The following is a 19,331-nucleotide window of genomic DNA, read 5'->3' as shown; positions in this document are numbered from 1 at the left end:
ACTTACCTCTTTTATGCATTGTTGATACTCTTGAGAGTATCAGCTAGGACATTCATGTGCACCATTCTGGCAGCACAGAAAGATGGCAGAAAGGACATGAGGGGCAAGCGCGTGGCATTCTCTGTGTCCTTTTAGCTATGTGTATGCTGCACATATACTTTTTTCCTCTTCCTCTTGGCCCATATACAGGTATTAATGAAAGGAATTTTTTATGTATCGAGGTATGGGGAAGTCATTCTGGCTTATAAATGACTTATCTTGATATTTATGCTAACTAAAACAGTCCACTTACAGCGTGTCATACACACACTATCTGCTTTAATCACCAAAGAAAATGGTGCGCTTACCAGAACTAATGTCCATGTTAAAAATAAAGATTAGAAGAAGGATATGGCAACCCACTCCAGTATTGTTGCCTGGAAAAGTCCACAGACAGAGGAGCCTGCTGGGCTGCAGTCCATGGGGTTACATGACTGAGCACATGTGCATGAGGGTGGAGTGAGATGAGTTGGTAGCAATAAACTGGTAGAACTAAAAAAAAAAAGATTAAATGCCTTGCTTCTTGGGACACCAATGCTGGTCCTCCTTCAACAATAAAGCTCCCTTCCTAGGTGCCAAGGCCACACTGACTCACTGCTGATCTGGTGGTTTCTTGCTTTGAAACCTTGAATGAATGTATCCTTGAGTTGTGTCATGTTTTTTGTTCTGACCAGACACAAAACCGCACTGAAACCATGCTTCAGTGCAGCGGATTCTCAGAGTTGTCTGAGATGCTGTCTCCCAGGCTATAGTCCTCAGTTTGGCTCAAATAAATGTTTTTTCCTATTCCTACTGTAGATTGGTTTATTGATTGGAAATGTGTGTGCTACAGCTAGCTGGCAGGAAACTTCACGGGGCCTAGGATATCTTACACTCAATTGGTACTGTTAGCTCAACAAACACATGTACGAGCTCAGTTTGACTCCTTGTGATCTCTTGGGCTGTAGCCTGCCAGGCTCCTCTGTCCATGGGATTATCCCAGCAAGAATACTGGGGTGGGTTGCCATGCCCTCCTCCAGGGGATCTTCCCAATCCAGGGATTGAACCCACATCTCTTCTATATGATACAGGTGGATTCTTTACCATTGTCATATAAAACAGATGTGACCAAGACACACAGTCATGTGGACAATCAAGAAGGGGAAGACAGTGAACAATGAAACACACTCAAACTTAGTTTAATTTGAAAGAATTAGGTTTTGTTTAAATTTATTTTTTTAACTGGTAATACTTTTACATGTTTCAAAATTCTAAAAATATCAAAAGATATAGAGTGAAAATTATTCCTCATCTTCCCCCTCCCTCCAATTCTCCGCCCCAAGAGCAAGTAGTATGTCTGGTAACCTTGTACCCTTCAGATTCAGTGTGTTTGTGTATGTGTAAGCAATGGCTTCCTCTTTACACAAATGGAAACATATCATACAACCTGTTTTATACCTTTTCATAGACAATGTATCTTGGTGCTCTTTTCCACACAAGTTAATAAAAACAGTCCCCATTTCAAGGGCTGGGGAAAAGTCAGCCAGTCCACCAGAAATCACTTAGCCAGTCCCATGTGGTGGATGCCAAGGCTGATTCTAAATTTTCACTTTCTGAAATCAATATCGTAGTAAAAACTACACAAGAAGATTGTGTGGGTACAAATATATCTGTAGGATTCATTTCCAGCAAATGGCTTGCTGTAATTTAGATAGCAACCAACAAAGTGACCTTCACAGAGGCTGGATCAATTCATACTCCCTCAGAAATGTGTCTGAATCCCTTTGCCCCCTTTTAGATAAAAGTGAAAGCTTAGGTAAGATGGTGGGTGGAGATCACACTGCTACAACCCTCCTGAATGTGAATTTTAAAATCCATCTTCACAGGCAAATGTTCACAATATAGTAAGAAGCACATTACAAGAGAACTTTCTAAACAAAAGATAACTATACATATTTTTGTGTGTATAAAATTTAATGTTCACTCTATGTATACACACATGTATACTTCAAGAAAAAGTTACAAAGAAAATTAACAAAACCTTAAGGTAATGAGCATCCCTGGATGGTGGAAGTATGAGGAACTAAATTTTAAAGAAGGCTTCATACTTTTGTGTATTTTACTTTTGTGCATTTTCCAGGTTTTGCTACAAAGATTTTGCATTATTTTGATAAACTGATAAAACCATATACTTTCTCTAGTTTACAGCAATTTCCCCTGAGGAGTTTCTTATCTGACTTGGTTTCAAAGTATCTGTAAGGAAATTAGTAGGAATATGATGCCTAGAAAAGGTGACCCGAAATGAGAAATGGAAAATTCCAAAAGAGCTGCACTTCATGGAGAGGGCTGCAAACGCTGACGGTGACAAGCTTGTTCCCAGCTTAACCGATGAGGTGACTGGAGCCCAGCCCACCCAGTGCCCACCCGAAGAACTGTGGAAACACGACCCTTCTACAGTTGCCACTGTGCGGGCCGTGGCAGAGGGGACGGGGCAGTCGCAGGCCTGGCTTCTGAGCTGTCCAGTTACCGCAGGGTCTCCCCGAGCCAGGGCACACTAGTGGTGGGAGCATTCCAAGTCTGCACCCCCACACCAACGACGGGGCTGCCGCAAGTGGAGGGCACTAGCGGCCAGGCTTCTCCTGGTCATCCTGCGTCAGTGGCAGCAGTGGGAAGGAAACGGAACAAAGAAGACAGCCACGCTGCTTACGTGGTAAAATCAACAGGATGTCTATCGGTATCTTTTGGACTGAGAGATGGGGTGGCAGGGGCAACAATCCTCGAGAAAGGGAGCAGGGCAGGGGGCACAGGTTTGGGATGGAGAGTGGCATTTTCCTCTGGGTAGGCGGTTTCCCCAGCTTGCCGGGCATCCAGGGGGAGCTTCTGGCAGCATGCAGCTGCTGTTCCAGCCGAAGTTCGGAGACCAGGACCTGGGAGTGAGCAGCACACAGCCACGGTGTGGACTGGGGCATCTCGGGAGTGCGTGCTCAAGATGTGCCTCTGGGACAGCAGCCCAGGGGCCCCAGGAGTTGAGGGGAAGGCAAGAGGCCCCTTGAGAGACAGAAGGGATCTGGGTGACCACAGTGCTCCAGCATGCCAGGGGACCGAGGACTGTGGGGGGCCTGGCTGGCAAGCGGGACAAGCCAGGCATTGAAGAGGCAGTGGCGCCTGACCTGACGGGGGAGTGCGGCAGATTCCTCCAGAAAGAGACTGGGAAGAAAGGCAGCAGGCGCTGCCAGCTGTCCACTGTTAACCTCTTCTGAGGCTTTTTCTCGGGTATAGTCTCAACCACAGAGGTTAGAGAAGCTAAGCGATTCAGTCTTGGCCAGCGAGACATGGAGGCATTGGATGGAAGCTTCTGAGTCGTCTCTTTGAAACCTCACCAGTGATGAGTACTGGCCTGCCTTTCCCCCTCCTCCAGTCCTGATGATGGTGGGTGCATCGGCTCAGGCTGCAGTGGTCTCCCTGTGACCACGAGGGACAGGCTGGGAGAGAAGACACTGACTCTGATGGCGCAGAGCCACTGAAGATACAGCCTTCAAGCAAAGTCTGATCTGTTTAAGCCGCTGTTAACAGGGTGCTGACTTCAAATGCTGCCTCCAACTCCTGGCTGTGCAACCTTGGGAAGGTTCTGTTCGTCCTGGGCCAGATTCCCTTACACATAAAACCGCGCCACCTCACGGAGGTGTGAGTCACTGCCTGTCTGAAAACACACCTCTTCTGAGCCATGTAAATAGGTTATTTGCTAAGAATGAAATGGAAGGTGGTGCAGGCCAAGGCGTGACGACAGAGGCGCTGAGATAGTGAGAGTTGACGGAGAAGTCCACAAGACAAGCCCAGAGTGACAGGGTGGCAGAGACACACCCGAGGCTCTGAGGCATCCTGCGGAACCTCTGCAGGTGAGCTGCAAGCCTGGCTCCGCTACTGTGGAAACCCTACGGGGTGTGACACTCCAGCATCCCAAGAACAGAACTGGACGAAGCAAAGTTCTAACAGGTCCTGACACTCACCCATCACATCTCAGCAGTGAGTTCTGACGGTCGGTCACTCTGACACTGTGCTTAGAACAGCCGCTGCACCGTTCCAGAATACTTCTTCCATTCAACTCGACACTCTGACAATCCAGTATTCCCTCTGGGGGATATTTTTCTGGGACAATTTCTACAAGCTGACCTGTGCTGTGGCCAATTTTCCTTCCTTCCAATCGTTGATGTTTATGTTTTGTATTTAACTTTGCGAGGATGCAACCACAGTGGGAACAGCAAACAAACAAAAGGCAACTGTGCTGTGTAACTGGGGCACACAAGGCAGCATCCCAGAGGCACGGGCACTTCACTCTTTCATTCTAGGTTAGAAAGCAGGCAGATTAGGTCCTTAGTTTTTGCATCCTTTCTGCTGAGACACCAAGGATCACACCTTTGAACACAATGTTCTTTATACCAAGAATAGCATAGACAAAGAGCAAAAGGCTTTGATTTCCTCAGGAGTAAAGTTGGAAGACAGCAAGATGATGAGCCAGGTGAAGTTTCCAATTGTGGACATGAAAATGGTCATATTACAATGCACGGCATCATATATAAATAAGCCATTTTCTCAGGCAGCTTGCTTTCCTGGACACTGACAGCTGAAAGAAAGGTCTTCTGAAGGTCAGCAGAGATCCCAGCAAGATGGTAAGCTGTGCTTGAGATGGGGCAGATAAACTTTGAGAACAAAACAGAGTCACATCATTCACAAAGGGCCCTCAGCATACTCCAGTGGATCTGATGGGCAGGCTTGGGAAAGGGACAAAATTTAGGTTATCTTGTTGTTTCCCCCAACATATAAAAGACTAAAAAAGAAAGAGGGGAAACATATAGATTAAGAGAGACCTAAGTCAAGCAAATGTACTGTGTGATTTTTCTTTAGATCATGATTAGAACCAAACAGAAAACAAAATTTATAAGGAAACCAGGAATATCCACTAGATATTTGATGACATAGTAATTACTGTTATTTCTCCTTAGATGGTAATATAGTTTTACTCAAGATTTAATGAAATTAATACTTTTTCCTGCTTCATCACAGACATTCTTAAGTGAAACCATCCCCCCCGCCCCCTGCCCGACCCCCTTTACTGAAATGCCAGGGAAGGAAAAATATGGACAGTGACCTCGGGGCAACTTCCTTGATTCTGAGACTCTGGCAGTGTTACCCAGCGTTGGATTCGCACTATCAGTGTAAACATCAACTTAGTGAAAAAGGCAAATGATAGCTCAGAATGACTATAAAAATGGTTTTTGTCATCATAGGCCATGCTTTTTAGAGATATTTTTAAAAACTGATAAAATGACAAGATTTCTGGTGCTGATGTAAAAATAATCCTATGGCCACAGGGGTGCCAGTGAAAAATGTATCAGCACATGGAATGTCCAAAATAAAATGCTAAAATTACTCAGAAAAACAAGTGGATGCTCTTCCCTCACACCAACTACCAATGTTGCAAAACAGCGGAAAAGAATTAATTACTGAAAGAAATGTGCACATGCTCAAGATAGCATGTGTTAAAATCGGATGTAAAGGACTGTTAACAAAGCCCTGATAACCAACTTCCAGAGTCAGGAAAGCTACCTCTTATGCTGGGCAAGGGTTCTCCACCTCAAGGCCAGGTGGCTCTTTGGTGACGGGGTTTTGCAGGATGCTCAGCAGCATCCTCGACCTCCCCCACAGGATGCCACCGCTCCCCTCTGCCAGTCATGACAACCAAAATGTGTCCAGACATCACCAAGTATCCCCTGGGGAACAAAGCCACTCTGAGCGAGACCCTCCATCACAGGAAACATTGCCAATCTAAGGCCATGGTTTCTAACAGGAGCCGTGACACCCCCAGGGAAAGCTGTGGGATTTCACGGGGGAATCCTTTGTCGCTTGATTTGGGCCTGAGTGTGGCTGCCAGGCCTACTCTGAGGACTCAAGTGCAGACATGGACCCCAGCAGCCATGGGTGTATGTCTGCGACTCCTTTCCATAAATAAGAACTGCGGCTTGGGTTGACTCCACATATAAATTCCTGCATGTTTAGAATTTAGACAAAAGCTTCCAGTAACGCAGCTGCATCTGTTTTGTGCAAATCTTTCCCAAGCTTTAGTCACCACTTTGGGATATCACAACCACACAGGCCTCTCCTCATGTGTCTGTGGGTAACCCCATGCACCAGATGGCAAGCCACAGGCAACGCCCCAAGTCTCCAGGCATGATGGTCGCCACCACAGAGAGAGGCAACAACTCAGTCGTGACCTACTGACAGTGTCTTTTGCTTTAGGTATCCTTTACAAAACGGGGACATATATGGGTTTTTCAACATTACACACGTGTGTAGGTTCCGTTACCTCTGAATTCATGTCTGAGTACTGGGTTTGAGACTCTGGACAATCAGTGATCTCAGGTGTTTGCAAGCACCACTGCCTTAGGAAATCTGAGGGCATTTCTACCCTCAGCCCCCTTCCAGAAATACACCGTGTGGACGTACCACATTTCTGTACCTGCGGTTCAAGAGTCATCCGCCGCGTTCCTTCCCTACGTGGACTCCGTGATGTCAAACAGCACGGACGTGCCCATGGCGGGCTCTTCCACCCCAATAACGCGCACCGGGTTCTTTTCCTGCATGATCTCGTGGAGGTCAAACAGCGCCAGCGCCCTGCCGGCGGGCGGCCCCGCCTTCGTCCCGCCCCCAGGGCTCTCCTCCGGGGGCCCGAGCGGGCACCGCGCGAGGTGCGGGCCGCGGCTGCGGGCCTGCGGGCGCCGGCGGCCCCGGCCCCGGGGCTGCTCTCGGGTGTGCGTGATCTGGTGGCGGATGAGGTGCGAGCTCTGCGTGAAACCCTTGCCGCACTGGCCGCACCGGAAGGGCCTGTCGCTGCGCGGCGGGCCCTCGCCCGGGCTCAGGGGCTCGGGCCAGGCGGGCGCGGGCGCGAAAAGCAGCCTCTGGCGGCAGTCGTAGGGCCCGTCGCCCGCGTGCTTGCGCTGGTGCTGCGCCAGCGACGAGCTGTGCCGGAAGCCCTTCCCGCAGCGGCTGCACTCGTAGGGCCGCTCGGCCGTGTGCGTCCGCAGGTGCAGGAACAGGCAGGTGGTCCGCGAGAAGGCCTTGCCGCACACGCTGCAGGCGAACGGCTTCTCGCCGGTGTGCGTGCGCCGGTGGCGGCCCAGCGACGAGTTCTGGTTGAAGGCGCGCCCGCAGTCCTGGCAGGCGTAGGGCTTCTCGCCCGTGTGGATGCGCCGGTGCACCGTGAGGTGCGTGCTGTGGCAGAAGGACTTGCCGCACTCGGCGCATTTGTAGGGCTTGTGGCCCGTGTGGATGCGCTCGTGCTGCACCAGCGACGAGTTCTGGCTGAAGGCCTTGCCGCACTCCTTGCACGCGTAGGGCCGCTCGCCCGTGTGGATGCGCCGGTGCACCGTGAGGTGCGCGTTGTGGTTGAAGGACTTGCCGCAGTCTGCGCACTTGTAGGGCTTGTCGGGCGCGGGGCCCCGCGCCAGCTCCGCCTCCAGCACAGGCCGCGCCGCCGCGGACGCCTCGCCGCGCTCGTGGCGCTCGCGCGGCTGTGCTCCCGGGGAGCCCGCGTCCTCACGGGCGGCGCCGGGGCTGCGCGCCGAGCTCGGACCCCGAGATTCCGGCACACACGCACGCTCCAGCCTGGAGACCTCCGGCAACGGACCGGGGCTCTCCCCGAGTCTGAGACTTCCGTCCTGAACCGCGGCTTCCTGGAGTCGCCGCCAATGACCCTGGTCCTGCTCGGACCCCCTGACCCGGCCCGCCCGTTCCCAGTCTTCCCCCGACGTGGCGCGACGCGGCGCCTTCCCCAGGAAGCCTTCCTGCCCCTTCTCCTCAGGAAGGCCCTGCTCCCGGGCTGGTGGTCGACCCTCCGGTCCAGCTTCCTGGCCTGAAAGAAAACCGAAGAGCTGTGAGGGGCCGATGGACACTCCCCGGGACGGTGTCCTGCCTCCCAGTTCCGCTCACATTGACCGCAGCGCTCTGTCTGCAAACAAAGCTTCCCTCACTCATTCTTTCAACAAAAACTTTTTGAGCACCCGCCATGGGCCAGACACTGGCCTAGATCAGGAGCTGGCCAAAGACAGCCTCCAAGCTAACCATGCTAAGGCGGACGCTGAAGCAGTCAGGCGTCTCTGTCAGTCACAAAGGGGCTGCTGGCAGGCGATTTTGTGGGTGACACGTAGTCCACTCAGCCCTGGGAGATGATGCTGGGTTAGCTGGGCGGGTCAGGAGCAATCCCCTCAAGCTTTACAAACAGGAGGAGGTAAGAGAGGCTGGGCAGGGGCCTGAGCCAGGGAAGCTGAGGCAGCTGTCAGCCTGCAAGGACACGAGGACTTCTGTCCAATGACCACACGGAACTGGACTCTGCCAACAACCTGCCTGCATCCAGAGGCACAGCCTTCCTCAGCCTCCCAGGAAGTCTGCCATCTCCACTCCCAGCCCACTGATACCTTGCCTTTGGCCTTGTGGGGGCCGCAACAATAAACCAGTTGGGTCTGACAGAACTGAGAGATAATACGTTGCCTTACACCTCTGTGTTTGTGGCAATTTGCTACAGCGATGATAGAAAACAAATACGGAGATTGAACATTGCCCACAAAGCCTAAAATACTGTCTGGCCTGAGGTGCTGGGGATAAAGCAGGGACTCTGAAGGACAGAAAGCCCTGCTGGGGAGGCAGACACAAAGCACAGGAGGCGGCGGCTCAGGGGGACAAGGGGCTGTTTCAAACCCGGGTGTGACAGGTCAGATTCCATGTGGAGGTGCCCTCTCACCTGTGGGACACCTAGCGAGGAGCAGCCCCTGGTCCCGGATCCTCCAGAAGCCGAATCGCCCCTCAGGCAGGCAAGGCGCTCCCTCCTCCCAGCACAGTGAGGCACCACTCTACCAACTGACTGCACGCTCAGCCCCTGCACACACCTATTCCCGGGAAGGCAGGGTAGCTTCTGGAGGCTGCAGGGGTGGGTTTCCTGGTGGCTCCAGAAGCGCCTACGGGCCTTGGCCCTCCCCCTCACCTCCAGAGCCAGCAACGGAGCATCGGGCAATCCCTCTCTGACATCTCCCGTCCTCATCCTGCCTCCCTCACAAGGGGGCTGCTGTGAGGTCACAGGCTGGCCCAGCAATCCAACAGATGGGCTCTGGGATTAGGACGTGGACGTCTCCGGGGCCAGCGGGCCTGCCCACCCCCAGCTCGAACCTCCTGACCTGCTGCAATTCTGGCCACGGCACACTCTGTGTTCATGCACTCAGGGCCCACCTCACCACATCAGAATGTCCACAGGCAGCTCCCAGAGCTGACAGGAAGCAGGTTCTCAAACCTGCCTCAGATGCAAGGCAGTGCGGGAGTGCTGGCCGGGGAGAGGGGCTGGAGGGGCTCAGGCTGGCCTGGCAGCCAGCGCATCTCCTCACCTCCAGACCCCAGACTGGGCTCCATGCACAGCACCCAGAGCGGGTCTTCTAAAACACGAGTCAGCCCTCGCAAAAGCTTGTACAGCAACGCTCACAGTAGCACTATCCAACAGAATCAAAGAGTAGAAACAACCCAATGTGGTCCACCAAGCAAATGTGGTCCATCCACACAGTGGAATATGATTCAGGGATGGAGAGGGATGAACTACTGAAGCAAAGCACAACACGACTGAATCTTGAAAACATGATGCTCCTTGAAAGAAGCTGCTGCTGCTAAGTCACTTCAGTCGTGTCCGACTCTGTGCGACCCCACAGACAGGAGCCCTCTGTCCCTGGGATTCTCCAGGCAAGAACACTGGAGTGGGTTGCCATTTCCTTCTCCAATGCATGAAAGTGAAGATCGAAAGTGAAGTTGCTCAGACGTGCCCGACTCTTCGCGACCCCATGGACCGCAGCCTACCAGGCTCCTCCATCCATGGGATTTTCCAGGCAAGAGTACTGGAGTGGGGTGCCATTGCCTTCTCCGTTGAAAGAAGCTAGACACACACAGACTATTACATACTAAAATAAGTTACAAGGATATTTTGTACAACAGAGGGTATTTACCCCATGTTTTATAGCTGTAAGAGGAGTGTAGCCTTTAAAAACTGACTCACTATACTGTATACCTGTATTTACATAATGTCGTACATCAACTACATTCCAAGAAAAAATGAAAGCCAGACACCGAAGGCCATGTTATAAGACTCCACTTAAATGGAACATCCAGAATACGCAAATTTCCTGATAGAAAGTGGATTAGTGACTGCCAGGGGCTGGGCGGGATGAGGTGATGAGCGACTACTGTCATTTAAAGAGAAATATGTATGTGGTCTTCATCCCTGGGCCCCGGCACACAGCTCCTAAAACCCTTGCAATTTCCTTAGTGAGCGAGGTTAGGACCGTCTTTTGCTAACTGTAACAAATTCCCCTCAACCATGAGTTTATGCTGAGAGGTGACTCTCGATGGGCCCTCGACAGCTTCAGGATGGGATGCTTTATCCTCTCTCCCCTGACACCTGCCTTTTCATTTATACCCTCTATACTATCATTTATAAAGCACAGCAAATATAAGCAGTGACTTCCTGAGTTCTGTGAGCTGTTACAGCACACTACTGAACCTAAGGGGGGCCGTGGGAACCCCGGGTTCACAGCCAGTCAGCCGAAGGATGGGAGGCCGACTTGTGGCCCATGTCTGAGGAGGGGCCAGTCTAACAGGCCTGAGTTCCTAAGCTGTGAGGCCTGCACCAACTCCAGGGAGGCGGGTCAGAACTGGACTGAACTGTTGCGACACCCATCTAGTGCCTGCAGAGTTGGACAGTCAGTTGTTGATGTGGAAAACCCCACATATTTGGCATCAAGAGTCTTCTATGGGTAGAAACAAGCCAGGGTACCTCTAGTGGGTGATTTCTGGGGAGCTACAAGGTTCTGGAGCTACACAGTGGTGATGGATGGACAATCCATGAACCGGAGAACTGTACACTTTACACGGGTCAATTTTATGGCAAGCTTGGGACCAGGCAGCTAGAAGGGAGCTGGCCAGATGGGTGAGAGCTACCTCAGAGCCTGGGGGAAGGAAGGCTACTGTCTGGGGCTGAAGATAAACAGGCTCCACGGCCAGAGGAGACAGCGTGCTTGGCCGTCCCGTCCCGGGCGGGGGCCACGCCGTGTGTGGAGGGACCACAGGCTGCCTGCGGATGGTGTCAGAGGGGGAGCGGACTGTGGGTCCAGCTGCTTATGTTTCCCGCGGCCAGAGCCCACGTCCTTCAAATGCAGTCAGCGTACCAACACACCGGCCCAGGGACTGACGACAAGCCGACCCCACCCCAGTCTCCGAGCAGCAGGGCTGTCCCCCTCCTCAACAACCACATCTGGAGCTGGAGAAAGGGGACAAATACGACCGGCGCCACGCTTCCCAGCTCCCTCAGCACTTGCGTGGAGCACGGATGTGGCGTCCAAAGCTGCTGCAGCCGCACCCAGCCCAGGGAAAGGCCAGCAGACCTGGGAACACCAGCCCCGGCGGCGCGGGAATGCCGAGCCAGCACCGGCACGATGCCCCCGGCTCTGCCCCGTGAGGGGCCCGCCGCTCCCGTGCGGACGGCGCTGGGCCGGCTCTCAGGGACTCACGGCTCCCGTGAGAACAGACGCGCACACGGCTCAAGTGCACAGACCGTGGACATGCAAGAATGAAACGGAGAAGGTGAAGGGCAGGTTCACACTCAGAAATCATCCCACAGGAAGGACACGCCACACGCTGCCGGGAAAGGAGGAAGTGCTGGACTCTGGCTGCTCGAGCAGAGCCGGCGTCTCTGAGCTCAGAGAAGGGGGGCATGGGTGAGGGGAGCCCAGAGCACCAGGAGCACTGCAGGCAGGGGTGAAGGACGGGGCCCAGGCCCCTGTGGAGAGAGGGCTCCAGCGTCCCTCTCCGGAGGGGAAGCAGCTCCGAGGCAGCTGTCCCAGGAGGACCAGGTCTCAAGGCTGGCCTCTGGCTTGGTCGGGGAACTTGGATTTGGGGGCACTGCCCCGAACCAAACTAGGAAAAGAGACTCACTGTGGCTTAGGGCAAACACCTGCTTTCTCCTGGGAGCCTGGGTCTTGGTCTGTGCCAGGTGGAGGATGCCCGCATGACCAGACCCCAATCAGCCCCTGGCCCAGAGCCTACACAAGCCTGCCTAGTAGCCAACACTTCCCATGAACTGTCACAGCGTACTGCCGGGGGACTGAGGGGGCCCGGGGGGATCTGGCCCCGACTGGCCTCTTCCCTTTGCTGACTTTCCTCTGGGGACCCCGACACATCACCCCTCCCAAGGGGCACAGCCACTCCCATCAGCGCTCCCCCTCGGCGGGCTCTCACCTGGACGGCAGCCCTGGGCGGGTCCTCTCTCCGCCACCCACAGCTCAGCCCCTTGCTCCAGCTGGGAGATGACGTCTGGTTTGGGAAGCTCAGGCCCTGGAAGCAGAGGAAGACAAAGGCGGTGTGGGTCTGCCCTGGAGAAGATGAGAACCAGTCCAGGCTCCAGACCGAGGCTCCTGACCATCGGGGCCGGGGCGCCACATACGGCTCTGCATCAGGACACACAAGGGCAGAGTCTACAGCCCACATGTCCCACAGGAGTGAGAATTCAAGCTCCGTGGTCTCCAGCCCGAGCTCAGCTCGTCTCACGAGAGGCCCGGCAACCCATAACCCATGAAGAGCGAGTCAGCACGGGAATCTGGTCAGCAGCGGGGGAAGCAGCCTCACCCACGGAGAGCAGATGCCCAAAGGTCTCCAGCATCACGTCTCGATACAGGGTCCTCTGGGCCGGGCCCAGCTGCCCCCACTCCTCCTGGGTGAAGTCCACGGCCACGTCCCGGAAAGTCACCGGCTCCTGAAACATCACACATGCTCCGTCACCCGGACTGTCCCCATCAGTGTCCGCAGGATTAGGAGGAGGGGCGGGGAAAATAAAGGCAAGCAAGCCAGTGTCCAGGGAGCGCGTCCCGAGCAACGGAGTCAGGTTTCCCGGGCATTGCTGGGCTCCCGCCTGGGGTGGGCTGTCGGCCAGGACGCGAGAAGGCATCTGGGCAAGAGCAAAGCCAACCAGCCCACAGCCAACCGTGGACAGGCACAGGTGCTGACAGAGACCAGTCTAAACTGCTGACTTGCAGATTCGTGAGCCAAAGAAACTGCGACTTTTGTGTCTAAGCCCCCACACACGTTGGGATAGTCTGTTATGCAAAAATGGCTAACTGACACACTAAGAAATCCTCAGAGTCAAAGCAAGGCTTATCCTCCTCCCCGAAAAGAGGGGTGTGCAGTTGGAGTTAGAAATTCACTGCCCCTCAGACACTAGGCAGGCTCCCAAGTGACTGAAGTGCTTCACGTAAGGGCCTGTGAGGGCACTCAACCTATGAGAGGTGGCACACGAAGTGGTGCTAACACGCGCCCTTTCTGGAGGGGGAGCTCGGACTCAGAGCCAATCAACTGTGGCGAAATACAGGCCTCACGTGGTCACAATGTCCAGTCTCTGGTAAGAAACTGAAAATTAGGCCACATTTTATGAGGGGAAAACTTTTAGTCCCATGTAAAAGAATAAAGTTAAGTCTCCTATCTCACGCCATATATAAAATTTAACTCAAATGCATCAAAGGCATAAATACAAGAGTTAAAACCATTAACCTCTTAGAAGAAAACATATGGCTAAATTTTTATAACTGTATCTCACAAAGGATTCTTAGCTATAACAGCAAAAAAAAAAAACAAGCAATAAAGTGAAAAAAAAATAAGTAAACTGGACTTCATAAAGATTGAAACCTTTTTTGTTTCTAAGGGACATTAACAAGAAAGTGAAAAGACACTGGTATGATGGGAGGTGACGACTGCAGATCACCCCTCTCCTAAGCGACTTGTATTCCGGAGATACAGAGAACTCTTAAGACTCAACAATGAAGACAATCCAATAAATAAGCAAAGACTCTAAACAGGTATTTCTTCAAGAAGATATAAAAGAAAATAAACAATCAGCTAATAAGCACCTGAAAAGATGCTCAAGGTCATTCACCACCAGGGAAACGCAAGCAAAATCACATACAAAAGACTTCAACTTTCAGGTGCTATTTCCTTTAAGAAAAACCACAATTAGATTTTTAAATATTTAAGACATCATAGTACAGGTGGCATGTGGTTCGACCAAAAATTATGCAGCAAAGCTACAGAACCCTTTGGTTGGGACCAAGGCCTCTGCTCGTGTCCCGCGTCCTCGCCTCCCACTCCGACGGTCCTCCAGCCCTGAAAGCACGGTCGCTGCGCCTCCGGCCGCCATCACCTGCCCTGCGCGCAGCGCCAGTGGCCGTGCTGGGCCCGCTGCGGGCTGGCTGTCTAGGCCACAGACCTCTCAGTGACACCCCACGAGTCCCGCATGTCTCCTCGCAGAATCCCAGCAGAAGCCCACTCCTCGCTGTCTTTGAGCCTCCCCGTTGCTTCACTGCAGACCCCTGCAGCCCTCCTCCTGCTCTGCACTGCAGGGCCCGGCGGGATGGGCTCTGTCAGACCTGCTCCCTCCATACATCCTCCCCAGCTCAGCAGGCTGCCCTGGCATCAGCCACCACCCAGTCACTGGACTCCACCCTGGGCGTTAGCCTGCTCTCAGCGTCTCTTACTCCCACCCGGCAATGCCTGAATGTATTTTTCAAACCCACGCCACTCCTGCTTAAAGCAATTCAAACAGCTCCTTCCTTTCGATAAAGGATGACCCCTTTAGCCTGGCCATGGGTAGCTGAAAAATGGCCCCTGAAGATATTCAGGTCCTAGTTCTTGGAACCTGTGAATATTATCATAAATGGCAAAAGGGACTCTGTGGATGTGTTAAGCACATCCCTTAATGGGTTTGAAACCCATTTAAAACCCTTAAGGGGTTTTAAAAATAGGGAGATTACCCTGGAATATCGAGGTGGTCCTCACATTCAATCACAAAAGTCCTTCTGAAGGGAAGGTATTGGGAGACTGAACTACAGGAGGCAGGAGATAATGTGACCACTCAAGCAAAATGAAGGTGGACAAAGGGCCGTGAGCCGAAAACGCAAAGTCCATGGCTCTGCTAGGTGCCAAAGGCAATGCAAGGCCAGCGGAGAGCCTGACAGGAAAGGCGCAGCCGCCCGCGCCTGACCTCAGGCCCTGACCTCAGGCCCTGACCTCAGGGAAAGTGATTCCCGACTCCTGACCTCTGGAACCCCAAGGATCAACAGATTAATCTAGATTTCAACCCTTCACGTGTGCAATAATCTGTTGCGGCAGCCAAAGGATGCTAACACACTGGACCCCAGAGCCCCCGGCTCCCGGGCCTCGGCTCCCGTGGCGGCAGGCCTCCAAGACGGACCGCCGTGGTCCCCCGGCCCCGTGTAGCCTCCTCCTCTACTGAGCAGATCTGGCTTACGTAACTGATACGACACTTCAGAGAGTGAATTCTGAGCCCAGGTCACAAGACACTGTGGCTTCCACCGAGCCTGCTCCTGGGTCACTCCCTTTGTGGGAAGCTGGGCGCCATGTTGTAAGGGCGCCCAGACAGCTCCAGAGAGAGTCCCGCATCAGAAGGGAGAGAGGCCTCCTGCCAACGGTCACGGGTGAGCCGTCCTAGGAGTGGGCCCTCCAGCCCCGCTCAAGTCTTAGGTGACAGCAGGCCAGGCTGACATCTTAACTGTCACGAACCCAGGCCAGACCCACCAGCAAAGTCACTACAGGATCCCTCTCGTCGGAAACTGAGGTAGTATTTATTGCTGTTTTAGGCCACTGTGTTTTTCATTATTTGTTACACAGCAACAGATAACAAACACACTCTCTCTCAAGCCTCTCACTGCTGACAGATTCTCTCCTTGACCGAACTTTAGTCTGGCTCACAACCCTCTTCCCAATAAGCTTTGACCTTTGGGCTTCGGTGTCCATTTCTGCATCATTCAGTTTTATCAAAAATCGGGTCCCATTGGTCCCAAGAATCCTACCCTCCATATCTGATCACTCTTGATATCTTTTCCAAGTCCTCAGCCCCCACAGCCCTCCAAGCAACATCCCATCATTTGCCCTGATTCAGCAAGAACCGTTTTAGGTCAGTTTATCAAGCTATGCAGATCACACCACTCTAGTGGCAGAAAGTGAAGAGGAACTAAGGAGTCTCCTGATGAGGGTGAAAGAGGAGACTGAAAAAGCTGCCTTCAAACTCAACATTCAGAAAACCAAGATCATGGCATCTGGTCCCATCACTTCATGGCAAACAGATGGGGAAACAATGGAAACGGTGACAAACTTTATTTTCTTGGGCTCCAAAATCACTGCAGAGGGTGACTGCAACCATGAAATTTTTAAAAGATGCTGCTCCCTCAAAGGAAAGCTATGACAAACCTAGACAGCACATTAAAAAGCAGAGACATCACTTTACCAACAAAGGTCCATATAGTTAAGTGAAAGTATTAGTCACTCAGCCATGTCCAATTCTTTGTGATCCCATGGACTATAGCCCACCAGGCTCCTCTGTCCGAAATTCTCTTAAGAATTTCTCTTGCCTGGATCAGGCAAGAATACTGGACCGGGTTGCCGTTTCCTTCTCCAGGGGATCTTCCCCACTCGGAGATGGAACCTCGATCTCCTGCATTGCAAACAGACTCTTTACCAGTAGTCATGTATGGATATAAAGAAGGCTGAGCGCCAAAGAACTGATGCTTTCGAATTGCGGTGCTGGAGAAGACTCTTGAGAGTCCTGTGGACTGCAAGGAAACCTAACCAGTCATCCTAAAGGAAACCAACCCTGAATATTCATTGGAAGAACTGATACTGAAGCTCCCAATACTTTGGCCACCTGATTCAAAGAGCCAACTCATTGGAAAAGACCCTGATGCTGGGAAAGATTGAAGACAGGAGGAAAAGGGGGTGACAGAGGATGAGACGGTTGGATGGCATCACCAACTCAATGGACATGAGTTTGAGCAAACTCTGGGAGATAGTGAAGGTCAGGGAAGCCTGGCATGCTGCAGTCCATGGGGTTGCAAAGAGTCAGACAACAACCAAAAATTACCTCTACCCCCACTATAAAAATGCCCACGTTTGCTTGTTGTATTCACAGCTGAGCCCAGTTCTATACTGAAGTCTCTTTCCCCCTATTGCAACTGTCCCCGAAGAAAACCTGTTTTTGCTGCTTTAACTATGGCCCAGCTCTGATACTCTTTGACACTGCTCACTCCCTGCCCCTTCTCCAGGATCCACAGCAAGAGCAAACAAAAACGTGGCTGCATCTCCTACACATTTGCAACGGTCTCTGAACACTATGCACACCTAGGATTATCAACAGGCTCACTTTGCATACCAAATCTGAAATAAATGCAAAAGCCGGTAGGCAAGGACAGAAGGACAGAAAGTCTGGAACTTGAATTATACATTTCTTTCGGTTCCTGCCACGTGGAGTCAGCACTGTATGGAGAACACGGGCAGCAGCCACTTTGTCTAGAAGGGCCGGAGCTTTCAAACAGGCGCCTTCCCAGATGCCACTGGAGACTGCTCTGAGCTCAGTCCCCGACAGCCCGGCAGGGGTCAGACCCTGATAGTCGCTCCCGCCCCAATAACGCGGTGTGTCCTTACCCAGGAGGCGGTGCCCGGGGTTTCGGGGAGCGGGACTCTGGGTGGGTGTCGGCTGACTCCGCACGTTGAAGCATCTCTACTCCAGTTTCTAAGACCCATCCTCACGGTGGACGGCCTTCGGGGCGAGGGGCAGGGTATCGGCGGGGGGCCAGCCTGGTGCTCGGGAACGAACCCAAATCCTTTCCCTGAACGGAAAGGCCGGAGGACTCGCGGAGCACGCGCACTCGGGGACGGGAAAGCCCGGGTTCGAATCCAGACGCCACCCCTCACCAGCTGGGCATGTCAGCGTACCCCAACCTGGGCTTCAGTCTCCCCGTCTGTGCAGAGGATGAGGCCCGACCCTGCCCACCGTGCGCCGTGAGGGCTAAAGGGGTGATACCCGGCCCGAGGCCCGCTGCCATCGTTGTTTCTGTTACTATGATTGTTCCGCCGTACCTGGAGCCGTTCTGCCGGCGGCCCCGTAGCCATCGCCAGTGCCGCCGCTTCCTCCTCGGGGTCCATCCTAGGCTGACAGGTAGAGGACTGGTGCCCGAGGCGACCCTGAACACGAGAGCCGTCCCCGCCACAAGAACCGCAAGACTCACAGCCCGCTGGACAATGGCGGCCGCGCCGGGGACACCAAAACTACAAATCCCAGAAGGCCGTGCGGCACGCCGCAGCCCCGGCCAATGAAAGCTTTCGTTCGTCAAGCCTTCAACCAATGGGAGCCCGTTGGCTTCGGGCCAATGGGAGCTTCCTCCCTGTTGCCCTGCAGCCAATGGGAGCCTCCATCCTCCGGCCTCCAGGCACCGCAGGCGCTCACCGCGCAGAGCCGCGGGCCTGAGTGGGCGGGATTTCTCTGCTCGTGGCTGCTGTGCTGCGCCTCGTCGTCGTGGGGAAGTCCTTCTCCCAGTCTGGCCTTCCGCAGCCTTCGCCCTCGCAGCCCCGCCTCCAAATGCCAGTCTGCACCCCGGGTCCCCTCCTCCAAATGCAGTCTGCGCCCCGCGGCCCCTCTTTCAAATGCGGTCTGTGCCCCGCGGCCCCCCTTCTAAATGCCAGCCTGTGCCCCGGGTCCCCTCCTCCAAATGCCAGTCTGTGCCCCGCGGCCCCTCTTCCAAATGCCAGTCGGCAACCTGGATTGCCACAGCCCTTGAAATCCGGGGTCCGCTCTTCCTAGCCGGAAACACGGAGGAGGAGGGCTGGGCTTTCCTAGTTTCTTTCTGGATTGTATACTGTCGTTGTGCTCAAAATATTTCTATGCTTCAGAATAACACGAACGTTTAAACGTTTGTTACTGGAAACCTTTTGAGGAGCAGTTGCCCAGAGCGGGCACCGCTCGAGATCTGAAAGCTGATCTTGTTCTGTTTCTCGATTGGGGGTGTTCACTCCCTTGCCATGGATCATATCCCTGAGTTTGTTAGAGTCTGTTAAAAAATTACTAGAAAAGAAGGAAAAGGCAGATGTTCACCAGGATGCAATCAAATAAGAATATTTACTTGACCATTTACTGTATGCTAGGAACCAGGCATACCAAGCAGAGGACAGAGACCAGGATGCAACCAAATAAGAGTATTTACTTGCCCATTTACTGTGTGCTAGGAGCCAGGCATAGCAAGCAGAGAACAGAGGTACTTGCCTGCCCTCACAGTGGTGCTGGTGTAGAGGGGAGCAATAAAGCAAAAACATGGCAAAGGGTTTGTTTGGAACAAACAAACAGGGTTTGTTTGGAACAGCCACAGTCACTGCGGGGATGGGGCAGGCGGCCTCCA

At 53.2% G+C, this 19,331-nt stretch overlaps 1 protein-coding gene across 6 annotated transcripts; it reads right to left on the bottom strand.

The window, feature by feature from the left end:
- Positions 1-1,216: 1,216 nt before the first annotated feature.
- Positions 1,217-18,217, bottom strand: ZNF8 (zinc finger protein 8). Of its 6 annotated transcripts, none has more exons than XM_069552291.1 (5): positions 18,019-18,217; positions 12,724-12,850; positions 12,337-12,432; positions 6,533-7,924; positions 1,217-4,787 (listed from the first exon to the last, which is right to left on the bottom strand). In XM_069552291.1, exons 1-4 carry the CDS (start codon positions 18,082-18,084, stop codon positions 6,567-6,569), a joined length of 1,647 nt encoding a protein of 548 aa, XP_069408392.1. In that variant the 5' UTR covers positions 18,085-18,217; the 3' UTR covers positions 1,217-4,787; positions 6,533-6,566. The 6 variants fall into 6 exon arrangements, with proteins under 6 accessions (XP_069408392.1, XP_069408391.1, XP_069408394.1 ...); XM_069552287.1 differs by lacking the exon at positions 18,019-18,217 and adding an exon at positions 17,584-17,734 and having other exon boundaries at positions 4,229-4,843; XM_069552289.1 differs by lacking the exon at positions 18,019-18,217 and adding an exon at positions 17,584-17,734 and having other exon boundaries at positions 4,701-4,787.
- Positions 18,218-19,331: the final 1,114 nt, after the last annotated feature.

This window comes from Ovis canadensis, chromosome 14 (genome assembly GCF_042477335.2).
Source record: "Ovis canadensis isolate MfBH-ARS-UI-01 breed Bighorn chromosome 14, ARS-UI_OviCan_v2, whole genome shotgun sequence".
Lineage (NCBI taxonomy): Eukaryota > Metazoa > Chordata > Mammalia > Artiodactyla > Bovidae > Ovis > Ovis canadensis.
Note: the sequence above shows the minus strand (reverse complement) of the source record. Positions and strands in the feature narration are given on the sequence as shown.